Genomic DNA, 26,724 nt, shown 5'->3' with positions numbered 1-26,724 from the left:
TCTTGCACTCAGGTCCTGCTTGCAAGTTTTTCGAGGCATCTGATCAGCTCCTGTGAGAACAGAATGCTGGACTAGATGGACCAATGGCCTGATCCAGCAGGCTCTTCTTATATTGTTATTTATGTTCCTGGAAATATATATTTTTAAGAGTCATTAGCAAGGCAACAGAAAATATAATAATGTGACTATGCAAATCAGTGTTTACATTTGCACCTGGAGTACTGTCTAAATGACTCCAATGATTCCAAATATATCAGATGTGGAAATGAGACATCCAAAACAGTTTGTCCCAGAATACCCAGGACAGAATACCTCCTGCCCTGAAGAAAAGCTAAAAGAATTAACAGTGCAATTCTATGCAAGCTAACTCAGAAGTCACTTTGTATTCAACGGTGCTAAACTTCCAGATGAGTGTGCACAGCATTTTGGCTTAAATCTTGAACATAGTAGAATTTATTCCCGAAAGTCTGAAGTAACAATTAAAACCCTTATCTCCCTAAAAGTATTCTCCAGTATACCTCCAGAGCCACTGTCTGTACTTGGCCTAAGAAAAGATGAACTATGAAATTCCTTGGTACAAGGAAACCACTGCCTCAAAGAATTAAGCAAGCTCTAAAGAGCAAACAGATATCAGTAGAGAATGATGTTTGCAATTGCCAGTTGATTATTCCAAGCTCCACTTCCATCGGCCGCCATTTTGTTAATGGCTCCACCTCTGCACTGCCATTTTGTAATTGGTGGGCTTCAGGAAATTTCAACCCTCTCAACAGATCCCTGTTGGAAAGTTTGAGAACTTAGGTTAGATTTGATTCCTTTGTTGTACTGCTCTGGAAACTGTTCTAACCTTCACTTCGATTGAACTATTACCTGCACAGCACTCTTGAGAATCAGACTCCTAAGCCTTTTAATATATGACAATGATTTATTTGTTTTCCACAACTTTTCTCTGTGTTTTTTTTTTAGCCTGCCATATACTGGAATGTCCCAGTGGAATAGCCCAGGAAGTCATAAATACCATAGGGCAAGCTTTTGAGCTGCGTTTCAAACAGTACTTGAAGAATCCTTCCACTTTGATTGCTTCCAATGAAAGGTCAGCATGGTGCTGGGAAATAATGTGAATATACATGCTGTTTGCATGCTGATCTCAAGGGCCTTGCAGTGTATCTCTTTCTCCCTACATCTCTACTGTCCCATACCTTGTCATTCACCAAGAGAACATTATGTCAGGGCTGGGAACGCTCAGGCCTGGGAGCCAAATGAGGCTCTTCTCATTATCTAGCCCAAGGACACACTGCTTCCTATAACCGAGAAGCAGTCCTAAAGGTAATCTAAAATAAAATCCCATGGAAAATAAAACTCCAAGGAAAAATCACAAATAGATTGTAAATTGTGCAGAAGAGCACACAGCTTAGTGGCAGAGTCCATGCTCAGTGTGTGGGTTCTAGGTTTGTGCAGGTTCTAGATTCAAGCCCAACACACTCCTGGTAATAGGATGTCCAGCCAACGCTGCTCTGAACGACCCCAGCCTGTAGACCTGATGCCAGTCACAGTAGCTAACTCTGTGTTTGTTGGCTCTGTATAAGGCAGCATTTGCCAAATTGGTGCCCTTTGCATGTTTGGGACTATTACCATCATGTTGGCTGATGAGAATTGTAGTCCAAAATATCTGGAGGACAACAGCTTGAGAAAGGCTGGTGGTATAAGGCATGACTTATGAATAAGTTGAGTGCTCCGCACTTATAGGTGAACAGATGTGAAATGTTGTTCATCTATTGCTCTGCAAATTGAATGGCTGCTTCTCCAGCCACGGTGAATTATATAATTAAATTCTTGAATTATATACTCCTAACCAGACTACTTGAACTCTGTCTCTTTCCTGTTCCCGGCCGTTTATAAAATTATGTTCTCATTATAAATTAAAAAGCAGGATTCAAGATTAGCTGCATTGCATTTTTACAGAAAAGACACAGCAAAGTTTGTTTGGTTTTTTGCCCCGGGGGGGGGGGGTATCCAAATGGACGATTTTTCAGATTTCTTGGTTGCAACTACGATGTAATTCATTAATATTTTGCTGCAGTTCCAACTGCAGCAAAATGCTACATTTATTTATTTGAGATGTTTATCTGCCACTTTCAGAAGGACCTCACAAAGCAGTTTATAAAAGATTGTTTAAAACTTTGATTTTAAAAAAGTTACCATTACATTGAAAGACATGAATGGGGAACCATTGTCATCTTAAGGGCCACTTTCACTTCTGGGCAACCTTCCAAGAGCCACGTGCCAGTGGTGGGAGGGGCAATGGATGCAAATTTTATTATTGTACAGTAAGCTACAGACATTTACACAAACCTCTCTGTCCTCTATCAGGACAAAAAGAGGCATTATCAGAATTCAAGAACATATTTTCACCAGGCTAAAACACTTAGAATAAAAAGCAGGTTGAGTGAAGGGTGTGGTCAGAGTGGGGATTTTGAGGGCTAGATAGAGAGGCATGGTGGGCCATATTTGGCTCCCAGACCTGAGCTACACCACTCCTTTTGAAAGACTCCACCACAGAAAAGGCCCATTTAGAAGCTCTACATTGTCAATTAAAAATTGCCATATAGACCTGACTGAACTTTAAGAAAAGCTTGGGGAATCACACCCTCTGTGCCATCATCTCAGACCCCTCGGTGAGGGAGCATAACAGGGGCTTTTTGGTGGTGGTGCCAGATGTTTGGAATAACTTTCCTACGAAGATCCCACGAAGCTATGATGTATATCTGTCATCACATAAAAACTTTTCCTTTTGGGGAGTTCTTTAATGTTTAATTTTATGGCTGCCTGGCTTCTTTGTTTTAGATGTATTTCTTGTCTTTGTTTATGTTGTGAAGCCATTCTGGGAGTTCCATTAGCAGAAGAGTAGAATCTATATAATAAATACATTGCCAATGCATTCACTGGTTGATTTACCATAATTTAATGTAGTTTGAAGCTACTTGCAGCTCATTTTATGAGACACATTTGAAAGTTGTGCATTTTGTAATGTTGATTAATTTTGAACAGAGAAGTGGTTAATCTTGGTGGATCCACGTGGAATATTCAGGATAAGGAAGATCATGAATACTATAATGAAATCCCAGGGAAAGAGCCTCCTGCAGGTGGACTATTAGATGCCAGGCTGAAGGTGCCCACAGAACAAAGAACTAAGTGCCCTGTGCACTATGAACAGCAATATTGTCCAGTAAGTGTGTTTATTATTGATAGGTCATTATTATTATTTAACATTATTTAGACTTCTTGATTGCTTGTTACTCAGAGTTTTCCAGGCAGCTTACAACACACTGAAAACATACATATACAGTGGTGCCTCGCAAGACGAAATTAATTAGTTCCGCGAGTTTTTTCGTTGTGCGAGTTTTTTCGTCTTGCGAAGCACCACTGTATTTTAACACTAACAACGGCAGGGAGAGGCAGGGAGAAGCAGGACAGCTGCCACAGCCGGTACCTCGGACTCACCCGCACGTTGTGGCCACCGCGCGACGCAGCTGCTGGAGGGTGGTGGGGCTCAGGAGCGCGACTCTGGCTGCAATGCTGGCTGCTGGCGGCAGCGGCTCTCTGAGGGGAGCACGCGAGGGGGGTGGGCAGCGGCGTGAGGGGTGGGAGGGAGCCGGAGGAGCGGGAAAGCCAGCGTGCGTGCGTGCAGTGACCGTCGCCATGACAGGAGAGGCAGGGCCGTTTCGTCTAGTGAAGCAAGCCCTTAGAAAATCCGTCTTGTGAAGCACCTCAGAAAACGAAAAACCCTTTCATCTAGCGAGTTTTTCGTCTTCCGAGGCATTCGTCTTGCGGGGTACCACTGTAGATGCATAATACCCTAAAAAACAGAACAAGCAACTCCTGTAACAGCCAAAGGAAGCTTGGCAGTACACAAACAATAATGACACCATTTCAGTCTATCACATTCCTGGGGTGAAATGCAAGTATTCCCCTGGTGCTGAAAATAGGTCAATGATGGTACCAGGTGGACCATACTGGGGAAAGCATTCTGCAGATGGGGAGCCACAACTGAAAAGGCCCTTAACAACACAACTTGCACTGAAATTTGACTGTATGAGAAGAGATTTCTTTAATTCCCTAGAAATAACTAGAACAGACTTTCCCAAGTTGGTGTCACCCAAATGTTTTTGCTTGTAGCTCCTCATTATCTCTGGCCATTGACCATGGCTGCTGGCTGGGGCTGATGGGAGTTGTAGTTCAACAAGCTGGGGAAGGCTGCACTATGTCAAGAATGACATTGGGCTGAGCAAGACAGGTAAGCTGTGAGACAATGCTCAGATAGAGAGATAGGACCTGGGAGGCTGTCTGAGGCCCAAGAGTTAACCTAGATAAAAAGAAATGCAGGTGTTGCAGTCCATATAATATGGAGGGCACCCGATTGGAGAAGTCTGGGCTGGAGTCTCAAGCCAAGAAATCAGCAATGGGGGGAAACCTTCTAGAGCAAGCCAGCAAAGATAAAAATGTCTGACTCTTGATATTTATACCTTGCTTGGCCAACAGTGAATCCAGTAGCGGACCTATATTTTTTGGGTCCTGAAGCTTGAACTGTCATGGGGCCACCTTCACAACCAGCCACAAGGTCTGGATAACCACTGTTGCCTTCTTCAGTGAGGTTGTTCCATGACAGATCACCACACCTTTACAACATCTGTGCTGCTGGCTGTCCAACTTTGGGATTGTTGAAATATAAAGGTAAAGGAACCCCTGACCATTAGGTCCAGTTGTGGCCGACTCTGGGGTTGCGGCGCTCATCTCGCTTTATTGGCCAAGGGAGCCGGTGTACAGCTTCCGGGTCATGTAGCCAGCATGACTAAACCACTTCTGGCGAACCAGAGCAGTGCACGGAAACGCCATTTACCTTCCTGCCGGAGTGGTACCTATTTATCTACTTGCACTTTGATGTGCTTTCGAACTGCTAGGTTGGCAAGAGCAGGGACCGAGCAACGGGAGCTCACCCCGTCATGGGGATTCGAACCGCCAACCTTTTGATCGGCAAGTCCTAGGCTCTGTGGTTTGACCCACAGTGCCAAAAAAAGTCAGTTTCAGTCCTGCTAATCCAATTGGGTCTCCTAGACTCAAAGATTTTAAGCAGTGTGGACTGAAGTTGCTTCTGGGGCCCCTCTAGGATTAGGGGCCTTGAAGCTTAAGCTTCATTAGCTTTGTAGTAGATCCAACTGTTGCACTGTCTAAAGAAGTACCATACTTTCTTTCGTCTTTCTTGGAACTTCCAGCAGTCAGCCGCTTTGGATGAGACTTTCTCTACTCCGTGCATAATTTTACAAACCTTCCTCCAGCCCTCCCTGACCTTTTCCCCTAAACTAAAAAGCCCCAAATGTTATACCCTTTCCTCAGAAGGGAATTGTTTCAACCACTTGGATCAAATTGGTCGCCCTTTCCTGAACCTTTTCCAGCTTCTGCCGTGAGGACAGCACCAAGGATAGGTAACATGTAATTTGTTAGGCAAAACTATTTGATCCGGATGTGTGTGTTTTTTCTCCAAATGAGCTTCATAGGATTTGATTTGACTGGACATTAAAAAAGCAATGAACACCCTATATGATTAATTTCTGCTTCTTTCAGGCTGGGAGCCCCAAATCCACAAATATTTATGAAAACTGCCCAGAGGAGAACAAGGCAGTAGGTAAGCAACCTGTAGGTTCCTAAGACCTAAGTCACAAACTGCCCTCTTCATGGGGAAATGGAAAATGTAGAACCAAGCTCCGTTCTGCCTGTGGTCAAGCCTGCCTCTGCCTCTTCTTCCCCTTTGCTAAGGGTGTTTCAGAATTCCATTAGAAACAGGGGTGGAAATTGCCACAATTCACATGTTTGTCTGAGGTCAGTAATGGAGATGATGCAAGCAAATACGAGACATGATTCTTTGGGGGAAGTAATGAGCTTTTAATGTGTGCTTTACAGACAGAGAAACACTGCCTGGTTAACAGAGTGCTTCAGGATGGAGCAGGGAGGGGGAAGAGAGAGTTTCTTCAGCCTTCCACCTAGGTTGAATGAATGAGTGGTTGGCAGAGGGAACCGGGAGGGCTCTTTAGCTATGTCTTTCTGCATTAACTGTTGAGTGAAGTGGGGTGGAAAACTGAGGCAGGTACAGGCAGAAGAGGATGTACACTCATAGCTGTCAACCGTCCCTTATTTGGCAGGAAACTCTCTTATCCCAGCTCCGTGTCCCGCTGCTGTCCCTTATTGATGATGTCCCTTAAATTTCCCGGGTTTTAAAGGAAGCAGCTCCTCTCCCTCCCTCCCTGCCAGCCAGGGAGGAGGGAGGCTCCAACTGTGTTGCTTGGCTGTGTTGCTCACCCAATAAGGAGTCTAAGAATGACTGGAGGGTGGAGCTTGCATGCCTTGTGCTGATCAAATCGGCCGCGATGCCTGGGGACTCGCCTTTGCTCAGTGCTTCCCAGCGGAGAGGTGACGGTGGTTTTCCTTGCTGCATCCCCTTTGCCGGGTTGCTGCGCTGTGGGAACCACCGCTTGAGGCTTCGTTTGGCTGCTGGCTGGGCTTTCTGCCTTTGGCTCTGAGGGGCTCAGAAGTTGAACATACCTGTGCCCGGAAAATCCCTTATTTTGGCAGCTGATCCCTTATTTTCGAGGCTGCTGGTCCCTTATTTTCAAATCTGTAAGTTGACAGCTATGTGTACACTCCTTGTCAAGAATGTGGCATGTGAACTAGGCGTTTGTTTCAAAGTGCCCTGGAGCACTTTTCTACACAATCACCATCACAGGGAAATGTCCAGAGAGAACCATAACACTCCTTTGCGTTACATTCCCAGAGCCGTCCGTAGGCATCAAATGTTTCAAAGGACACAATGCAGTTCTTCTTAAGTTTCCAGTATGATATTTCATAGATAGGTCTCAATGGGCCCTCATTTCCAAGGGAACCCACCTTGGCCACTGTTACCGCTGCTCATTCACTTGCACTCTCTCTAGACTCAGTCCTCACAGCCACCCAGAAGGAAAGCGAAAGGCAAAAGAGGGTGCTGCTTCACCTCCTCACTCTTGTTTGCATACTGAGAAGGAGCAGGTGAACCAAGGAGGAACAATAACATGACAAAGTAGTAGTGGGTCTGCTGCAGGGATGTGGGCCTCAGCAGATGCCCAATTGCATGGACAGGCGGAGTCCCCAGATCCCGAGCGGTCCCCCCCGTCATGTGGAATAACGACTCAAGACAACGTGCTATGGGATTAAATTAGCCACAACTTTATTAAATTTCAAATGTGAGTAGACCTGGGCATTGGGAGTTTTCCCTCCCCAGTCCCCAGCCGGGGGACCTAGGGAGCATCAGGGTTATCCAGTGTGTGGGGGGTGGGGTGGGCCAGCTCTGGAGAACATATGTTCAAGCATGTAACATAAGGGAGCCAGTGTGGTGTAGTGGTTAGGAGCGGTGGACTCGTAATCTGGTGAACCGGGTTCACTTCCCCGCTCCTCCACATGCAGCTGCTGGGTGACCTTGGGCCAGTCACACTTCTCTGAAGTCTCTCAGCCTCACTCACCTCACAGAGTGTTTGTTGTGGGGAAGGAAGAGAAAGGAGATTGTTAGCCGCTTTGAGACTCCTTAGGGTAGTGATAAAGCGGGATATCAAATCCAAACTCTTCTTCTTCCGCCCTAAATGATGATGTGTGCTGTGCTTGTTACAGACTTTTTAAATTTTGCAATAGATGCTGTAATTTTAATATTGCTATGTGAGCCACCTGGAGGATTCCATTCAGTAATGGGCCTTGGGGTTTCAAATTTCTGCAGCGCCCTATGTGACGCCAAAATTTGGCATCCCCGCCTTCCGTTCTACCTAAGTTGCAGAGCCCCCAATGCTCTATGCAACCAAACCAGTTGTGGTACCCTAAATCTGTCTCTGTACAACTGGGATCATGAGATGATAAATGCATTTATATGCAAACTTTACCCCAGTATATGTATCTTCGTATATACTGCTTGGCTGGTGAATTGCATTTCAAAAATCAGAGAAGTGCTAATTTCAAAGGAAGGGTGGGTTTCAGTTACAGAATATTTCAGAAAGTACAAATTAGGTTCACCTCTAAATGCAAACTGAATCAAATGTCTTCCTCATCCCTACTGAGTCTGGGAAATTATACATTCTCTTCCCTATTGTGGTTCTGAGCCGATGGGATTATAGTGGTAGAAATCAGTTCACAACATCATAGTTTGATATTGGTGTTTATGTAGGATAGCCTGGTATGCTAGAAATTCATTTTTTCACACGTGCTGAAAATATTATATAAGTAGGCCCATGGGTTTTTTTGAACATGTCTTGGAAGAACGCATTTGGAAAATGTCAAGTGTTTTACTAATGTTCATTGTGAAATAAAGGAAGTCTCTTTCTATTGCAATTAACTGCAGATGGCTGCACTGAACAAGGGCAGGGAGCAAAGAAAGATGCTTCGTTGCTGAAAAATGCAAGCAAAATGGATCTTTTTGACGACCCTCGATATATCAACACTCAGAATTTGCAGACCATACCTAGTACTACTAGAAGCTGCACTGCAGAACAGACCTGTGGCAGCCCTGTTCACCATTCAAGTACGTTCATATTCCTACAGTACATGCCATGAGGCGTTAAAATAAATGTGAATTCTTGCAAAGTCATTCAGGCTTTTTGAAACCTGCTAAGCATCTGTTCTTGATATGAGACTCAAGATGAGCAATGCCAAATTTAGCATTAATGAAAACAATGAGCAGTAACAGATGACCATTATTACCCCACACACAGTGTACATGTACCCTCTTCATAAGCTGGTGCTTCCACTTCCCTGCTTCTCTGGATTTCTGCCCTTCTACACACAGGAAGCTGCCTCATATCAGGTCCGTCTAGTATTTATTCTATTTATATCCCATCTTTCCTCCAAGGAGAAACTGAGTACCTGGTTCTTCCCGTCATGTGATAAAACAATCCCATGACTGCAAGCATGGGGCAAGAATCCTAACAACCATGACCCCTGGCTTTGCATTACATCTGAGCCATGAATTGTGGTTTATTTCACATCAAGCAAACCTTGATTGGTAAGCTAAGAATAAGCTTGATCTTATCACTGAGGTTTGTTGGGAGTGAAACAAACCACTGTGGTTTGGATGTCAGGAATAATGGTTTGTTTCTCCCGAGTACAAGCAGGGAACAGTGAAAAAGGTGCCCTCCGTTTACTGTGGCCATCTCCTGTCCACACTCCTTATGTTTACTAGTTAACTGTTTAAATAATAACAATTGTGCAAGCCTCTACACTGTCCTACAATTTAAAGATCCTTTTCTCATTGCTGAAACTATTCCCCAGTGAACTGCAGTGCAATGACCTTTTCCCAGTTGGTTGATAGACAAATATTCACAACAGTCAATAATAAAACTTGTGCTTTCTTTTTGGTTTCCATTGAGTTTTACAGCAGGGATGGGCAGAAGAATGTAGGCTGTGGATCACTGGTGAATTTCTGGTGGATTACTGTCACCTGCTGATTGACGGCATTCTTCCAAATCATGCATCCTAGACCAGGTGTATCTTAGCTGGATCGAGTAACACATATTTTAAAGCAAGAGTGCTTGGGGACATTTTACACAAGTTTGTTGTGTCTTCAAAGCTAAAGTGTCTTAAGTTTGCTTTGTAAAGACATCGCTTGTTATGTAGTGGGCGAACATAGTAGACGACACAGCGATTTCTCCAAAGCAGCTCTTTATTTGTAAGCTGGACAGAACTGAACAGCAAACAGCTCAGCCGGCCTGCTTTTATAGGCAGCCGGCTGTCGACAATGTAGCAACAACAACCCAGGGTTTCCCGCCTAAAATAACTGATGTGGACCTGAGTGAAAACTACATACACAATACTCCTGGTGGCCAGGGCGAGAACTTCAGTACATAACATCGCTGAATGTTGGGAATCCTTGTTCAAAAAAGCTAAGTGACACGGAAGTCAGTTCATTTTTGTAGGTTTTGGAAGGGCTGTTGGAGGCAGTAGGCCTCTGAGTGTCAGTTGCTGGGAGTCACAAGAGGGGACAGTGCTCTGGCACTCAGGTCCCGCTTTCAGGCTTCCCATAGGCATCTAGCTAGCCTCTGTGAGAACAGGATTCTGCACTGCATGCGATGTTAGCCTGATGCAGCAGGACTTTTCTTATGTTCTCATGATTCAGATCATGTCTCTTTACTGGTGGTTTATTGAATGCCAGTGGTGTTCGTTTGAAGCACTGTCTAATGCAGACCTGAGCATTTCCTTCGCTGCTTTTTTTTAAAAAAAAAACTTTATTCCAAAACCGAAAAAGAATTACAAACATCAAATTCAAAATCCATATTTGTTTTGTAACATAAGCCTATTACATAGTTGACTAGATTAAAATATACCCAATTGCTATAGACTTCCCTTTGCTATATATAAATGCAACGCAATGAGAAATATTATATTAGAAATTTTTATAAATTCCCCTATAGCCCCCACTCCCCTTCACCCATGTGTGATCTCGATTTTTTTTTTTACTTCTTCCATCTTGTTGTGTTGTTGTAGTTTAATAATTATTCAATTGATTCTTTTATTATTTCCTTGCACATTATCTATTGATATCTTATACATTATCTATTAATATTCCAGTTCTGGTGCTAGTTTGAAGCACTGTCTAATGCAGACCTATGCATTTCCTTCACTTTAATTTCAGAATCATTGGAAGAGGTTGAGCAGAACCTAGCAAGTCTTGGAAGCATTGCAGGCATACAGCAGCAGCTATGGAATGAAGAATGCTACCATGGAAAGTTAACCAGGAAAGCAGCAGAGAGCCTCTTAGTGAACGATGGGGATTTTTTGGTGCGTGAAAGTACAACGTCGCCTGGCCAGTATGTTTTGAGTGGGCTACAAGGAGGACAAGCGAAACATCTGTTGTTGGTGGATCCTGAAGGCAAGGTAGGAACATTTAAGAAAATGGATATAGTATTCACGAGGAGGATCACTGGGGACATGCAGAGTGCCAGAAATACCATTGTCTGGTTATTGTTCCCTGGCAACTAGTATTTAGAGGCATGCTGCTTTGGATCCAGGATAATAATAATAATAATAATAATAATAATAATAATTTATTATTTGTACCCCGCCCACCATTCCCAGCCATTCTGGGCGGCTTCCAACAAAGACCAAAAATACACCAAGATGTCACACGTTAAAAACTTCCCTGAACAGGGCTGCCTTCAGATGTCTTCTGAATGTCAGGTAGTTGTTTATATCTTTGACATCTGATGGGAGGGCGTTCCACAGGGCGGGCACCACTACTGAGAAGACCCTCTGCCTGGTTCCCTGTAGCTTTGCTTCTCGCAATAAGGGAACCGCCAGAAGGCTCTCGGCGCTGGACCTCAGCGTCCGGACAGAACGAAGGGGGTGGAGACGCTTCTTCAGGTATACTGGGCCGAGGCCATTGAGGGCTTTAAAGGTCAACACCAACACTTTGAATTGTGCTCGGAAACTTACTGGGAGCCAATGTAGGTCTTTCAAGTAGAACATGGGTAGGAAAACTAAGGCCCAGGGACTGGATCTGGCCCAATCGCCTTCTAAACCGGGCCCACGGACGGTCCGGGAATCAGCATGTTTTTACATGAGTAGAATGTGTCCTTTTATTTAAAATGCATCTCTGGGTTATTTGTGGCGCATAGGAATTCGTTCATTCCCCCCTCCCCCCCCCAAAAAAACATAGTCTGACCCCCTACAAGGTCTGAGGGACAGTGGACCGGACCTCTGCTGAAAAAGTTTGCTGACCCCTGCAGTAGAAGCAGACAGCAGGATGGAACAAGGTTGGGTGGCATTGCTCACCTAGCTTCCCAGTGCAGAGGTTCCTGCCAGTAACTGAGAGGGGAGGGGCAAGGTGGCAGGGAGGGTGGTGCAACAGAATAGCAATAGCGTGAGCATCTGATTGGCTCTGCTGCTACACCCACACTGCACCAACCTCCTTGCCATCTAGCCCCTTGCCCGCTCAGTGCCCAGCAGCGACCACTGTGTTGAGAAGCTTGGTTAACAAAGCTGCTCCAGCACCACAAGGCACACACCAGCTGCTACTGGGATGTAGCATATAGCAATCAAAACTCTGGCTTTTAATATTTTGCAAGTGGAAGAAAAGCTGGGGAGAAGGCAGGTGCAATATGGTGGTTTGAGATGCAGAGCCACCTTAAAGGTAAAGGTAAAGGGACCGCTGACCGTTAGGTCCAGTCGTGGCCGACTCTGGGGTTGTGGCGCTCATCTCACTTTACTGGCCAAGGGAGCTGGCGTACAGCTTCCAGGTCATGTGGCCAGCATGACTAGGCCGCTTCTAGCGAACCAGAGCAGCGCATGGAAACGCCGTTTACCTACGCGCCGGAGTTGTAACTATTTATCTACTTGCACTTTGATGTGCTTTCGAACTGCTAGGTTGGCAGGAGCGGGGACTGAGCAACGGGAGCTCACCCTGTCGCGGGGATTCGAACCCCCGACCTTCTGATCGGCAAGTCCTAGGCTCTGGGGTTTAACCCACAGCGCCACCCACGTCCCTGTAGAGCCACCTTATTGACACACAATTTAAAAACGTTTGCCTTTGATTTTTTTGCTGTCTTTTCTAGGTTAGAACCAAAGATCATGTGTTTGACAGCGTGGATCATCTTATTCGTTACCACATGGAAAATAAATTGCCAATAATCTCTTCTGGAAGTGAATTAAATCTGAAGCAGCCTCTGAGGAAAGGGACCGGACACCCGCAATATAACAAATAATTAGGTTGGCTTACGCCATCCTCAAGACAATTCCTCCTTTCTTTTTCCTAACAAAACTTCAAGTCGCTATTCTGAAACATGGATCCTAGGAATCCAGCTCTGCAAAGAATAGATGATGCCTCTAGATGCTGTTACACAAGACTTTGTGCCTGTGTGTTATCTACTTGCCAGTGTGTTTATCTACTTTACATCTATACAGTCCCATCTGGACAGCTATAACAGTTTTACCTTACAGAAATAAAACCCTGGAGAGCAAGAGAGAGAGGAGATACCAAGCACCAGAATCACTTTCTAATGATTTTTAGAATCAGTATGAAATACAAAAGCACAAGCAAACGATCACAAGCAAAAGCAAAACTGTCTTGAAGAAACTGGCTGGAATGATAGAAATATGTGCCTTTTAACCAAGGAGGTGTGGGGAAATAAATAATCTTTATACTGGATTTTTAAAAAATTAGTTGATTAATTTGTCTAGGTATACAACATATGACTGCCAAAAAAAAAGAGAGAGAGATAAAACAACCACAGGTCAATTTGAATAGAACGATAAAACAACAGCAACAACTTCCATTATGATACTGATCTTTCTTTGAGGGCTACTCCAAAATTCACAGTTTCATTAATCAATTTCAGTGAAATGTAAGTATGCTTTGGAGAAAGACTGCAGCTTAAGAAAGGTATCAGATTCATTCATTAGTAGTAATAAATAATAATATCCCTAAACGTTTTAATGTTTGTGCAACATTTGCTAAATCTAAGTATGTCAATTAAGCATAATTTTGAAACGGAAGCTGACACTGGGTTAAATTTAGGTTTGCTTACTTTTCAAAAAGCCCTTCTACGCCTTTACCAGCAGCACGACATGTTAAGCGATAGCTGAAGCTTCATTTGCATGTCACGCTGCTGTTTTGAAAAAGAAGAGATGGACTTAATGGATGGTAAGCCTAGTTAGATGCTAATATTTTTGAGAGTCTCAAATATGATTTTACTAATAATGCCAACAAGGATCAGAAATAACTTTCACTCTCAAATTCCATTGTAAGTTTACAATATAGAGAAGCTAAAGGAAACAGATTATATGTTATTTTGCAGGGGGACCTTTTTAAACTGGCTACTTTCCGTTCCTCTTTTTAAATTTTGCATGCTCTGTATTTCTCCTTCCTGCTGCTCTTTTTCAGCTCCACTAGATTTCTTTTGTTCCTAAAAGTTAAGAAACCAAGTTTCTTAGAAATAAATATTCACCATGCACTGTCTCTGTACCCGTTGTCAATCTGAAATATTATGTAAATTAGTATATACTGGAGCAATTCTGTACTTTATAACAGAGAGACCAAGTAGCGTGTTTGGAGTTTTGAAAAAGACTACACTCTTTAGCACACACATCTAGGGAGTAATATTTACTGAACTCAGCGGCCACACTCAGATATTCTAATCCTGACTTGATAAGCCATTGCATGCAGGTCCATGGCACTTGTATTTTTGCTGGTTTATTAAGCCAGGATTTGATGGTTATGAACCTGGTCACTGGAACTTACTTCCAAGTGCACATACTCAAGACCACACTGCACACGGAAAGGATAGTTTTCTCAGGGTATATTCCTTTTTATATATTAGCACAATGCCACCAAAATCGTATTTGCAAGAGCTGAACAAGTTGGCAGAGCAATAGATGGTGATTCTCTCCTAGGATGCCCAACAATGGATATATGAAAGTCTTAAATAAGGTTAGCTTTTAAAATAATGACATTTAAAAATAAACTTTGTCTGTGCAAATATATTTTGCAGGTTTGTTTCTGTTCTTTTTACAACACACTGTTCACACAGTTTGTCACAATGCCAAGCTGAGAATCCCAACATTTTACCAAAAGGCTTGCAGCATGAGATAGCTTGTTGGTGACTGCACTGCTCATGGCAATTTTGGTGTATAAAGCCTTATACAACTTGGGACCAAGATACATGAAAGATCACATCATCCCTTACACACCCAGCTAATCACTATGTTCTGAAGCTGAGGGCCTCCTGAATCTCACCAGGAGGTCTGTTCTGCACAATTTGGGAATCAGACCTCTTGTGTTATGGCAACTACACTCTGGAATGTTCTCCCATTAAATATTAGACAGGTGTCACCTTTCTGGCACCCAATGATGCTTGGGGAGTGCTGTTCGGCCCAATGGAACCTGCAATGCAGGGTTCCTCAGGATTCAATTTTAGCATCTACATGAAACTGCTGTGTGGGGTCATCTGAAGGTTTGGAGTACATTGTCAGCAATATGCTGTTGAGACACAGCTCTACTTCTCCCTTACATCTGTAGGTGTGGCATGGGATGTGCTGAACCATCATCTTGCCTCTGTAATGGACTGGATGAGAGCCAATAATTGAAGATCAATTCAGATAAGACAGAGGCACTGTTAGTGGGCAGTTCCTTAGACCAGATGGGTGAGGGGAGATTTGCTCTTGATGGACTTACACTCCATCTACAGGAACAGTATGTAGGTTGAGGATATTTCTTCATCCTTTGCTGTCACTTGAGGCTCAGGTGGCCTCAATGGTGCAGAGCACCTTCCATCAGCTTGGGCTGGTGACCCAGCTGTACCCCTATCTGGACAGATACAGTATAGCTTAACTAATGTCATCTATGTTCTTGAAACCTTTAGGTTAGATTGCTGCAATGCATTATACATGGGGCTGCCTCTGAAGACGGTTTGAAAACATCAGCAGGTGCAGAAATCAGTGGCCAGTTTGCTCACTGTGGCAAGACTGTTTGAGCACATAATTCTGGCCCAAATGTACTGGCTGCCAATTAATTTCCGGGCCTAAATCAAAGTGCTGGTTTTTACATATAAAGCCTCAAAACAGCTCAGGACCACAACACCTCAAGGACCTCTCCCCATATGAACCACCTCAGACCTTGCAATCATAATATAATCTGAAGCCATTCTTTTTGTGTTTCGTCCACAAGAGGTCCAGAGAGCAGCAACTGAGCCTTTTCTGTGGTGGCCATGGGCAAATAAATAGAAATACTTAACTAACTGACCAATTGTATCACAGATAGCTCAGTTCTGCCCCCGCCTATGGTGGTGGCTCCCTGGAAGGATCGCCTGCCACTTTCATTACATATCTTTAGGTGACAGGAAAAAACATTTCTCCTCTCCCAGGCCTTTGGCTAATCAAACCATCTACAGCCTTTTAAAATGGGGGGTGGGGGGGCTTTTATTTTTGCTTGTTACTGTGTTATGTATTTTTTGTGTTTTTATAGTGTAAACTGCACTGTGATCCTTGGAGGTGTATAGAAATATAACAATTGTTATGATTATGATTGCTGAGCCTGATCCAACAATGCGCTCCTTCTGTTCCGCCCCTGTGTAAGAAGAGCAGGTGAATGGGTCCTGAAGGCAGAACAGAGGATGCCCCCCGCCCCACCTCCAGCCCCGGAATAATTCCTATTTGGAAGACAGCCGAAATCCTCCCATTTGCCAAAACCACACACTCAGCTCCCCTTCCAACAGGCAGCCTGCAATGTGCTTAGAGCGCAGCCGCAGCCGGCTCTGAAACTAACTGGTCCTTTGCGCTCCTCCCGATTGGCTGAGACCTCCATCCAACCGCCGAGCAGCTTCCTTTTCCCGCCGCCAGCCGCGCCAGCTTTCAAACAAGGAAAGGCTTCGCGGCGCAACCGAGCTTGGAGCAGAAAGAAAGGAAAAACAAAAAGCAAAGCCCGCCTCTTCGCCCACCGCCTACCGGCTTCTCTCAAACTCCCCCGCCTTGTGGAAAGGCTGTCTCCTTGCCTATTGGTCAGCCTTTCTTTCAATCATCCAAAGAACGGCGGACAGGTTCGGTCGTCACGCGGAAGAGGGAAGGGGTCGCTTTTAGCGGCGTGGGGACGGGGAAACAGGTGAGGCGTCTCGGCTGCTCGTTGAGTAGGGGGGGGAAAAGAAAAAGTGGGGGGTCGCTGCTCGCTCGCTCGTGTAGGAACCCGGGGCGGGGTGCTGCGCGGCGGGGGCGCCCAGGGAGGGGTGATGGTGGTTGGGCGTCGCCATGGAAACGGGGCGCCTCGGGCCTAGACGTCGAATTCGCAACTCGCACCCCGTTTTCTGACGGAAGTTTTTTTTTAGAAACAAAATGTTTTAAATAGGCGCCTATGTCCTTCGCTGTGGTAAAGAGGGACGCTCTTGTGCTAAAACTGAGGAAGCTTGACGTAGCCGCTTACCTTGACTAGCCTCCTTGTCTAGGGTTGCCACCTGTGTGGCAAAATGGGGGGCGGTTTTTATTTTCTCATCTGGTGCTGAAGCGACTTCAAAGCAATCCAATGTGATCTGTTGCAGCCTATTCTCTGGAATACATGTCATACACGCGTGCACACACATGGATTTTAAAATCTGTGCTTGGCTACTCGGAGCTTAAATATAGTGGTACCTCGGGTTACATACGCTTCAGGTTACATACGCTTCAGGTTACAGACTCCGCTAACCCAGAAATAGTACCTTGGGTTAAGAACTTTGCTTCAGGATGAGAACAGAAATCGTGTTCTGGCGGCGTGGCAGCAGCAGGAGGCCCCATTAGCTAAAGTGGTGCTTCAGGTTGAGAACAGTTTCAGGTTACGTACGGACCTCCGGAACGAATGAAGTACTTAACCCGAGGTACCACTGTACATGACTTTTCACACACCCTTTCAAACATAGGCATTTGGAGAGGATCCCTAACTTGGCAGAGAGAAGACCTGAAATACAGGACAAAGCTGTATCAATACAGGACGCACCGAAATACAGGACAGGTGGCAATCGTACCATTGGCCTGCCTAAATAGATGTGGGGTTGCAGCTTCGCAGCGTAACCTGAGATGCTCCAATGGCAGAATTCTAATTCGCCTCAATAAGGCACACTTTTGAGCAATACTCATTTACAGGGTTGTGTTGCATAAAGGTGCCGTTCTATGTAGGGCTTTAGAAGTAGTTCTTGATACGTTTTCAAAAGAACTTCACACATACATTGCTTGTTAATGTTTTGGGCTGCTTTTCTGATCGTTCAAAGCGGCTTGCAAAACAAAAATGGTGACCAGGGACTTGCAGAAGATGCTTGACAAAATCCCAGTTGGAAGTAAGGAAGTATATATAATTCTGAAGTTAATGGAGAAGGCTTTCCCAGAGATGGGGAAGAGGATTGGTCAAATGCATGGAGGATACTATTAGCCCTGATGGCTCTGTTTTTACCTCCACTGTTGGAGATGGTATGCCTCTGAATACCAGCCGCTGGGAATCACAAGTGGGAAGGGTGTTGTTAAGCTTTTGGGTCCTCCTTGCTGGCTTTCCCTGGGCATCTGGCTGGCCACTCACAGGCTGCTGGAATATAATGGACCTATGGCCTCATCCAGAAGAGCTGTTCTTATGTTGTTATAATTTGAAGGAATAGTGGGAGCGTCACAAAATATTTCCCGCTACCTTATTCACTCAGCAAGGTTTCCGTCACTCAACACATAATACATTTCCCAAGCTAATCTTTCTGAACTTAGGCTGAGTAGGGCTGGCCATTCTTTGAATTTAGGTTCATGGATTCTAGCCTCTCTCAGGGTCTTCAGGGAAAGGAATTTTATTTCAGTTTGGAGGGTCAGAACCAAAAAGGTTGGCTAACTTCTCCTGGTCCCGCCTCCTGCTAGTGTAACAGGTAAACTCTGCAAGCCATCAATTTACACATTCTTTTGTAAACATTGCTATGCAAAGCAACTATAAAATAAAATAGCTTTTTATATTCATAGGTTGGATGCTTGAGGCTAGCTTTTTTAGACTGAAGAGTGGAAGAGTCTGGGTTGGATCTATAAAAATGCAGCAATCAAACATCAAGGCATTTCTCAATCTCTCAAGTACCAATTGAGTTTCACAGAACTCATCAAAAGCATAACAGATGGGGCAAAATAATAATTTTGTTAGCAAATATTGAGATTAATTTTTAAAGAATAATATGCAGAGAATAAATTTAGAGGTGATTGGAAGGTTTAGTGAGGTGTTTATTTGAGACTAAAATGGTCTGTTTTCAAGGTTATATAGGGAGTTGCTATTTGTATCTGTCTGGTGATGAATTACCACAACCATATTCTACTTCAGAATACCAAACCTTCTAAGCATAGTAATGTAACTGAACAAAATTGGCACTTGAACTGCAAGTAGGGAATGTTATATGAAAAATTTGGGATGGGGTAGGATGGAGGGGGTCAGTCTTTAGGAAAAGGTGTAACATAGGCCAAATGGCTGCTTATGAGCAGGCAACCAAACATTAACTCCTGTTATGTTACTATGCTGTTATGTGCCTTTTGAAAGCTTTTAGGGGTTGCGTTGCGTCCACATTGCCCCAGAAATCCCCCTCCAACAACCACTCCTTCATGGAGAACCCGTGGAGCGTGTCCGTCTCGGTGAAGTCAGTATCAAAGAATTTTTAAGTAACAAGGCTCTAACAAATTCTGGCTATGATGGCAACGTCGCTTTAGGATCGGTGTCTGTATGTTTGAGGGCTCTTTTCCTCTTTCACTAAAGATTATTATTATTATTATTATTATTAATTGCAGTTGTCAGAGCTGGCTCCTGGTCCCAGCTCACAAAGGACCAACGCTAGCCGGTAGTAAAGTATCAAAGTCTTTATTGAAGAATAGTTTCCATTTCTAAGCCTCAGCGCCCCAGCTCTACGTCTAGAGTCTAGACCGGCGAAGCTCCGTCTGAATCTCCGCCCCCTGTACACCAGTTTAAGACTCTAATCTTACTCCACCTCTCCCTTCTCTCCTTTCTCCTCTGGGTCCTGCTGCCCCCCGGGGTCTCCTCCCTCCTGGACTCCTCTGACGCAGACGTTGACCCTCCTGACTCCTCCCGCTCTCTTCGGCGGGCTTTAGGACTTGGCTCCCTACCCGGGCTGCCAACTGTGCCGCCTTCCTGTACATTTGAACTTGGCGCGCGCGCGCGTTTAACCTTCCTCTTAACCGTTTCCTCGCTCCCTGACGGAGGCGTGGTCAATCCTGCCTCATGTTCTCCCGCTGGTAGCGCGCCGCCTGATCCCGATGCCTGGGACTCCTCCCCCCTACTTCCCTCTGGTGTGGACGCTGGTCCAGATTTCCAGCTGCTGCTCTCTGAGTCCCCTCTGGCCCCTTCTCCCTGAAGTGCCCCCCTGGGTACTCCCCTTGCCCTGACCATGGGAGCCCCTTTTTGTGAATCCTCTGATTCACTGGACAGACTCAGAGACCTCGGATCGCTGTCATCGCTGACATTTCCTTCGGACTCCTCCCCTTCGCTCTCCATTTCCTCCCTCTCCTGTGCCTCTGCTCCTGAACCCCTGACAGCAGTTGTGTAATTTTTGTTTTCCCCACCACAGGTGAAACAAGAAACATTATTGCAAACATGTCACTTGACTTTGACAGCGCAGCTTTGCAAGTACAACATGAAGATGAAGAATATGACCAGGAGGACTATGCTAGGGAGCAAGAGGTAAAAACAAAGAGTTGCCAAAACTTCATGTTTCTTATTCTCTCCCCGCCCCCAACTTTCCTTTTTTCTTATGCTGAGGTAGATGACTTGTTCAGCACTAAGGACCACATTGGAAATGATTTAGAACATATTAAGAGCCTGACGTACCAGGCCTATGACCCATCTGGCCCAGCAGTATATCATAAACAGTTCATTATATAATTCACGAGGAAGCCTGATATATAGAGAGATAAATTTTCCCATCTCTCATGAAATTAAACTTGTGGGCATTCAATGAAACTGAATGTTGAAAGATTCAGAACAGACGAAAGAAAAGTACTTCCTCACACAGAGCACAGTTAATTCTGAAATTCACTTCCACAAGAAATGGCAACAGTCACCAACTTGGGTGGCTTTAAGAGAGGATCAGACAACTTCATGAAGAACAGGTCAGCTACTGGCCACAATAGCTCTATAGCTGGTGAACGTATTTGCATCAGCCAGCAGCTATCTTGTCTTAAAATCATCTGGTTGAACTTTTAAGAAAGTTTGAAAGGGAAGAACATAATATTGAAAGGAAAGAATAGCCTCGGCCCTCCAGATGTTTTTTGGCCTACAACTCCCATGATCCCTAGCTAGCAGGACCAGTGGTCAGGGATGATGGGAATTGTAGTCTCAAAATGTCTGGAGGGCCAAGATTGAGGAAGCCTGCTCTATATGCACTTTCTCTAAGCCATGCATAATCTTTATACCTCTAGCATGCCCAAATGTTGTAGCCTTTCCTCATAGAAGAGTTGCTCTATGCTCTTGATCATTTTGGTTGTCCTCTTCTGAACCTTTTCCAGCTCTACAATATGACTGACCTAGCATGTCTGCTATACAGCTATAATGGCAGGTCCAACTTGTATAGTTGTTGAGCTTTTTCTGTGACTTTCTTATTCTGGGATTGGACTCCACCTCAGAAATCTACTTTATGTTAAGACTAATACTGTTGTCTTGGAAAGACATTTCTAGTGACATCATAATCTTTTTGAAATTACACCTGAGTGTCTCATGATGTCACCGAAACAGCTCCTTATTAGTGTGGCTGGCTGTTTAAAAAAACACCTTTAAATAAAGTGCTTTTGTCATTTGCTATTTCTTAAGCTTCTGTACATGTTGGAGTCAGCTGTTGTAACAGAACTGTGAATTATGCCTTCTCTTATCTGGAGTATTTAGGAATGTGGGTGCCTCTCTTGGTTATGAAGAGAGATTCTGCTGTTCTATGCAGCACTTCAGTATGTGTTTCTTATACATTTAGTTTAATTTATTTAGTGTTTTAGGGTGCCTGTTGCACATGTAACTGATTTTGCTGTGTATCAGTTTTCTCTGAGAGTTCTGTATATTTTGTGGAGAGAGAAAAAACACACAAATCTGCTAATTTCTAAATGGAGTTGTGTCAAGAGGGCTTATAGGAAAACTATTGCTGGTTAATTGTATTGCAGCAAGATACTTGAATTGATTTGGTGCTAGAGAACCAGAGTGGCTCTTACACCACCATCAGCTGACCAGTACAATCTCCTGTCATTGTTGCATTAATGCTAAATAATCAGCATAGAATTTGGTTTGCTCCTTGTCTAGTTTGGTCATTAAAGGGGGAAAGTATTCCTTGCTGGATATGCTTCCTGTCCCACTTAATACACTTTGCTGTTGGCTTTCACGGTATCACAGCTACAGTATTTATCTCAAAGTAGTAAACTAGGATAATTTGCCAGAATGCATTCATGTTCAGATATCAAATGGAATTCACCAGACCCTTGATTTTTGTTTTTTTTTGAAGCCACCTTCTGTGGCTTTAAAAACTCCCAACTTTCCCTCCTTTAGGTATGCTGATTACTAACTGAATTAATTCCCTGCCTTCCACCAGGATGGTGACATGCTTCCCTAATTTTTGCAGAGGTGTAAACATGTTTATGGGCTGTACTACCACTTCATACTGCAAATGGGGACTGACTTGGTTGGACATTTTTCTGTATACCCCCTATCCCAAACCTGTGATATAAGCATGCCAGGAAGAAGGGGACCATATGGCAGTGGTGAGCAAGTCTAGAGGCAAAAGCGGGCATGACCAGTGGGTGTGATTTGTTAGCTTAATGTAGCAGACTATTTTCCAGCCACAGCAAAGTGATAGGTATACACACACACACTGTGTATTTATCAATCTATATTTATATCTTCATTCAGGAGGGATTATAATAGTAAAGGGCACATTCCAGCCAGGCGAAATGCTTGATGGTGGGGAACAGGGCCAGGAAGAGCCTGTTGCTTACAAATAGTCCTAAGGGGCAGAAGGAGAGGGCTGCATTTGGTCTCTGGCCTTGAGATTCTCCATCCCTTGTCTAATCCAATAGAGCAGGGTTTCCCAAACTTGTCTCCAGCTGTTGTTGGACTACAACTCCCATCATCCTTAGCTAGCAGGACCAGTGGTCAGGGATGATGGGAACAATAGTCCCAAAACAGCTGGAGATCCAAGTTTGGGAAACCCTGCATAGAGATGATCTGAAATCCTTGTACAACAGGCGCAATCTTTTCTCCTTTACAACAGTATAAAAATGCAGCCCTTCCTCTCTCCCTGCCCCTCTCCCAGCAAAAATTAATCAATGTCTTAGGCATCTTTTGTATTCCCACTTCTGGCCTTCTGTTGTCTCACGTTGGTCAACTCACATTTTGCTACTAAAATTATTCATCTCTCTTGTCATCATATTCCTTAAATCCCCACACTGACTTCCTATCAGTTCCCAAATCCTGTGCAAGGTCCTCAGTTTTGCTTTCAAAACCTTCCATGGCCTTTCTCACCCTTCTCTCTCTGTTCTTATACCTTGACTTATCCAGTTCCAGCATCCCCTGCTCTCCAAAGGTTTACTGCTCCCCTCCAGCTGCCTCTTGTGATATGATCTTTAAAAGGTAAAGGTACCCCTGCCCGTACGGGCCAGTCTTGACAGACTCTAGGGTTGTGCGCCCATCTCACTTAAGAGGCCGGGGGCCAGCGCTGTCCGAAGACACTTCCGGATCACGTGGCCAGCGTGACATCGCTGCTCTGGTGAGCCAGAGCCGCACACGAAAACGCCGTTTACCTTCCCACTAGTAAGCGGTCCCTATTTATCTACTTGCACCCAGGGGTGCTTTCGAACTGCTAGGTTGGCAGGCGCTGGGACAGAACAACGGGAGCGCACCCCGCCGTGGGGATTCGAACCGCCGACCTTTCGATCGGCAAGCCCTAGGCGCTGAGGCTTTAACCCACAGCGCCACCCGCGTCCCAGAGATGATCTTTAGAACAGTGTTTTTCAACCACTAGTGTGCCATGAGATGTTGCCTGGTGTGCCGTGGGAAAAATTGAAAAATTCGAAAGATTTAAAAAAAATAAAAATGTCAAATTTTCGCCCACTAGGCGGGCGCAGGACTGTGTCCTCCCTATTTTCCATCCATCCTGGGTGGGGATCAGATCGGATGAGAGCGGACAGGCGGTCCGCTCTCATTCTATTCCCCATAGAGAGCAGCGGGGATCTGACATCTCCCTTTCCACACACAGTGCGGAGACGGAGCTCTCATCCGCCGGCTCAGCGGGGATCAGCGGATCGATCCCCGCTGAGCAGAGAACGGTCCGCAACGTTTTTGTTTGCCATTAAAGAAAAAAATATTAAACCATGCTTGAATGTCGGAACTGGTTACTAAAATTTTTGAATCCCACCACTGATGTTAAGTGTTTGTGTTTATTTGATTTGTGTTTATTTGATTCCTATTCAAGAGAATTACTTTATATATAGTCAATATAGGCACAGAGTTAAATTTTTAAACATTTTCTAATGGTGGTGTGCCTTGCGATTTTTTTTCATGAAACAAGTGTGCCTTTGCCCAAAAAAGGTTGAAAAACACTGCTTTAGAAGAAACTCATCTACTTCACTTCAGTTCTGTGCAGTACTGAATCCCTAGTCAATATAGAAATAGTAATTGTAAACATTGAACAAAAAGGTGTTGATAGTGTATAGCTTGGAACGTCTGAGAACATTTAGATGACAATTTGATAACTTTAGAATCTTGATTCCCATGCCAAAAAGAAGAAGTATAGTTTCCCTGGTGGTTTTGGTGCAGTCTTATGTGGTTACCCCTTGATTTGTAATATAGTAATCACACTCTAAAATATGAGAGAGGCATTTCTCCTATTTGCCTGTTATTCTTTTTGTGGGCTGATGCTTTCCTCTAATAAACAAACGTGTATAGTTTTAGGATAAAGTTTGCTAGATTTAGGATGAAGAAAAATTGGGTATCTAATTTAAAACACCATAATCGCTTATGTTGTGTACAGTTTTCTAGTAACGTGAAAAAAAGAAAATGTACTGCACAGATGTATCAGTTGAGATCCATTCTAAGTACCAAAACCTCACTGAAGGTTTGGAAGAACAGGTGCACTCTATACAGGATTCCTTGCTCCAAGTAAGTAAAGAAAGTTTATTTTAGTTAGTTGCTGAAAAGTAACTTCCTCAACAAAGAAATACTGGGGAAGGGTATTACCATTCTTGTAACGCAGTTATATAGTTCTGTCTAGACAGATTCTGTCTAGAAGAGCAGCAACTCCTTTCTGAAGTCAGCAGCAGTTGTGGGCGTTCCTTTACCTTTGATAAAACCCCACCCTCCATCAATTCCGGGAGCTAAGCAGGAGGCAGTATTCAGGCCAGGAGGATAGGATAGCTTTTGGCACACACCTCTTCCCTCAGGCAGGCTTTCATATCAATATAATGTCATGTCAAGACAAACAGTGCAACATTCAAATCAGCTACCTGTCCTGGCTTCTCTAAGTCATCTAGGAGTTGAGGTGGATGTGGGTGTAAGAGACAGACAGAGGGCTGGGGGAGAATTTCCCACCCTGTATTCTGAGAAATGTGAGGAATGGAGTGCTAGAATAGAGGAGGGATAAGCTCATACAAAGAAACTGGTGATTGGGTAACCTATCGCTCCTGATTATTTTCAAGTAGTCAGTTACAGGCATTGGGTCCAGAGTGTCCAATCCGCAAACAGTCTTTCCATTCCCCCAAGGGACTCTGATCCAACAGAGACATCTGCTGCATCCCACAGCACTATCACACTTGTATAGGGTCCCCAAACCTTCCAGAGCAGATTCTTGCAGTCATGGGGGCGTAATATAAGGAGATGCAGGGGCAACTAGTAGCAACGACAACAGCTTCCTTCTCTGAATTCTGCCTATGAAGCATCCAGTTAGCAGAGTTCTGCTGCAGCCATGTCTGTATGCAACCTAATTGTCTTGAGCTACAATCTTACAGTTCTTGATATATTTCCGATGTGCAACTTTGTGCTGAACAAGTTGATGAATTCTAATCTTGCTTCCTGTTTTGGGTAGCAGCAAAGCATGCCCCTCCAAGGCATCTATGTGTAGGTTGTGCAATAGGTCAGCTCCCATAAATGAATGTGTTACTATGGTTCTATTCCATCTCACCTGCCTTGTTTATGAGAATGAATATCTTCCATACTTTTTGTGCAAATGTTCATGGCCCAGCAGAGAAAGAATAATATGTGCTGTGGTGGCAATATTATAATGGTATGGTGTTTCCAGAACAATGTAGCATGCCTTCTCAGTTTAATTCCTTTGATATTGAAGGTGCCAAAACCTCTTTGGCTTAAGCACAAGTCGAGTTAGTGGATATGTGCTCCATAGAATCAAATAAATATAGAATTATAGAGTAGGAAGGGACCCTGAGGATCATCTAGTCCAACCTTCTGCATGTTTATGTAACTATAATAAGTCTTATTTCAGTTGCAGCAGCTATTAACAGACCTTCCCCATGATATGCTAGAAGACAGCGGAGATCACCTCTCTGATTACAGTGCACCCGAGGACCATGAACAGTAAGAAACTTGACTCTCTTTATTATCCTCCACCCACTCCTGACAGTGTATAAATTTTCAAATGGCACTCACTGTAACTATATGAGCAACATCAACTGCCTGAGTAGGAGGCCAGACGAAGAAAAAAGTTCAGCTAATAATATATACCATATTTTTCGCACCATTGGATGCAGTTTTTCTGTCTTAAAAACTAAGGGGAAAAGTCTGTGCGTCCTATGGAGCGAATGCAGGGGGGGAGGCAAGCAGGAAAAGCCCCCAAGAGCCACACACAAGCTTCGCGCGGCTCTTGCTGGCTTTTCCCCAGGAGGGAGAAGGGACTGACGCGGCCAGTCAGTCCCTTCTCCCTCCTCTAGAAAAGCCTTGCGCAATCTCTCCAGTCGTGGGAGGCTGCGCAAGGCTAAAGAGGAAGCCCGGGCAGCGAGCATGATCCATCCGGCTCGCTGCCTGGGCTTCCTTTTTAGCCTTGCGCAGCCTCCCGCGTGCGCAAGGCTAAAGAGGAAGCCCAGGCAGCAGGTGCAATCCATCCCGCTCGCTGCCCAGGCTTCTTCTTTAGCCGTGCACGCCTCTCCAAGCGTCCAATAGAGCGAAAAATACAGTATATCACAATAATGCTACATATGCTCACACGTTTC

At 44.4% G+C, this 26,724-nt stretch overlaps 2 protein-coding genes and 2 long non-coding RNA genes across 7 annotated transcripts in view; 2 read left to right on the top strand and 2 right to left on the bottom strand.

The window, feature by feature from the left end:
* Positions 1–14,535, top strand: part of SHC4 (SHC adaptor protein 4) — a 55,973-nt gene extending 41,438 nt beyond the window's left edge. For both annotated transcript variants that reach the window (XM_083412023.1, XM_083412022.1), the window contains 6 exons: positions 964–1,090; positions 3,046–3,223; positions 5,617–5,677; positions 8,405–8,584; positions 10,691–10,932; positions 12,609–14,535. In XM_083412023.1, the coding sequence (XP_083268149.1) occupies positions 964–1,090; positions 3,046–3,223; positions 5,617–5,677; positions 8,405–8,584; positions 10,691–10,932; positions 12,609–12,758 (938 nt within the window). In that variant the 3' untranslated portion in view covers positions 12,759–14,535. The remainder of the gene's footprint in view (positions 1–963; positions 1,091–3,045; positions 3,224–5,616; positions 5,678–8,404; positions 8,585–10,690; positions 10,933–12,608) is intronic.
* On the bottom strand, positions 11,705–12,679 carry LOC310663939. The gene is made up of 2 exons (XR_014504697.1): positions 12,552–12,679; positions 11,705–12,180 (listed from the first exon to the last, which is right to left on the bottom strand). It is a non-coding gene; the product is annotated as an uncharacterized lncRNA (long non-coding RNA).
* A 1,965-nt stretch (positions 14,536–16,500) lies between the features above and the next one.
* Positions 16,501–26,724, top strand: part of CEP152 (centrosomal protein 152) — a 43,552-nt gene continuing 33,328 nt past the window's right edge. The window contains exons 1-4 of one of the 3 annotated variants that reach the window (XM_083411793.1): positions 16,576–16,648; positions 20,103–20,215; positions 24,537–24,664; positions 26,001–26,092. In XM_083411793.1, the coding sequence (XP_083267919.1) occupies positions 24,563–24,664; positions 26,001–26,092 (194 nt within the window). In that variant the 5' untranslated portion in view covers positions 16,576–16,648; positions 20,103–20,215; positions 24,537–24,562. Of the gene's footprint in view, positions 16,649–20,102; positions 20,216–24,536; positions 24,665–26,000; positions 26,093–26,724 lie in introns of those variants that run through there. The other 2 variants (XM_083411794.1, XM_083411795.1) reach the window with 2 other exon arrangements.
* Positions 17,428–21,193, bottom strand: LOC310663924. Its single transcript, XR_014504679.1, has 3 exons — positions 21,058–21,193; positions 17,963–18,091; positions 17,428–17,473 (listed from the first exon to the last, which is right to left on the bottom strand). It is a non-coding gene; the product is annotated as an uncharacterized lncRNA (long non-coding RNA).

The sequence above is a fragment of the Podarcis tiliguerta genome (assembly GCF_965153285.1).
Source record: "Podarcis tiliguerta genome assembly, chromosome: 14".
Classification (NCBI taxonomy): Eukaryota; Metazoa; Chordata; class Lepidosauria; order Squamata; family Lacertidae; genus Podarcis; species Podarcis tiliguerta.
This window is presented reverse-complemented; position numbering and strand designations above follow the sequence as displayed.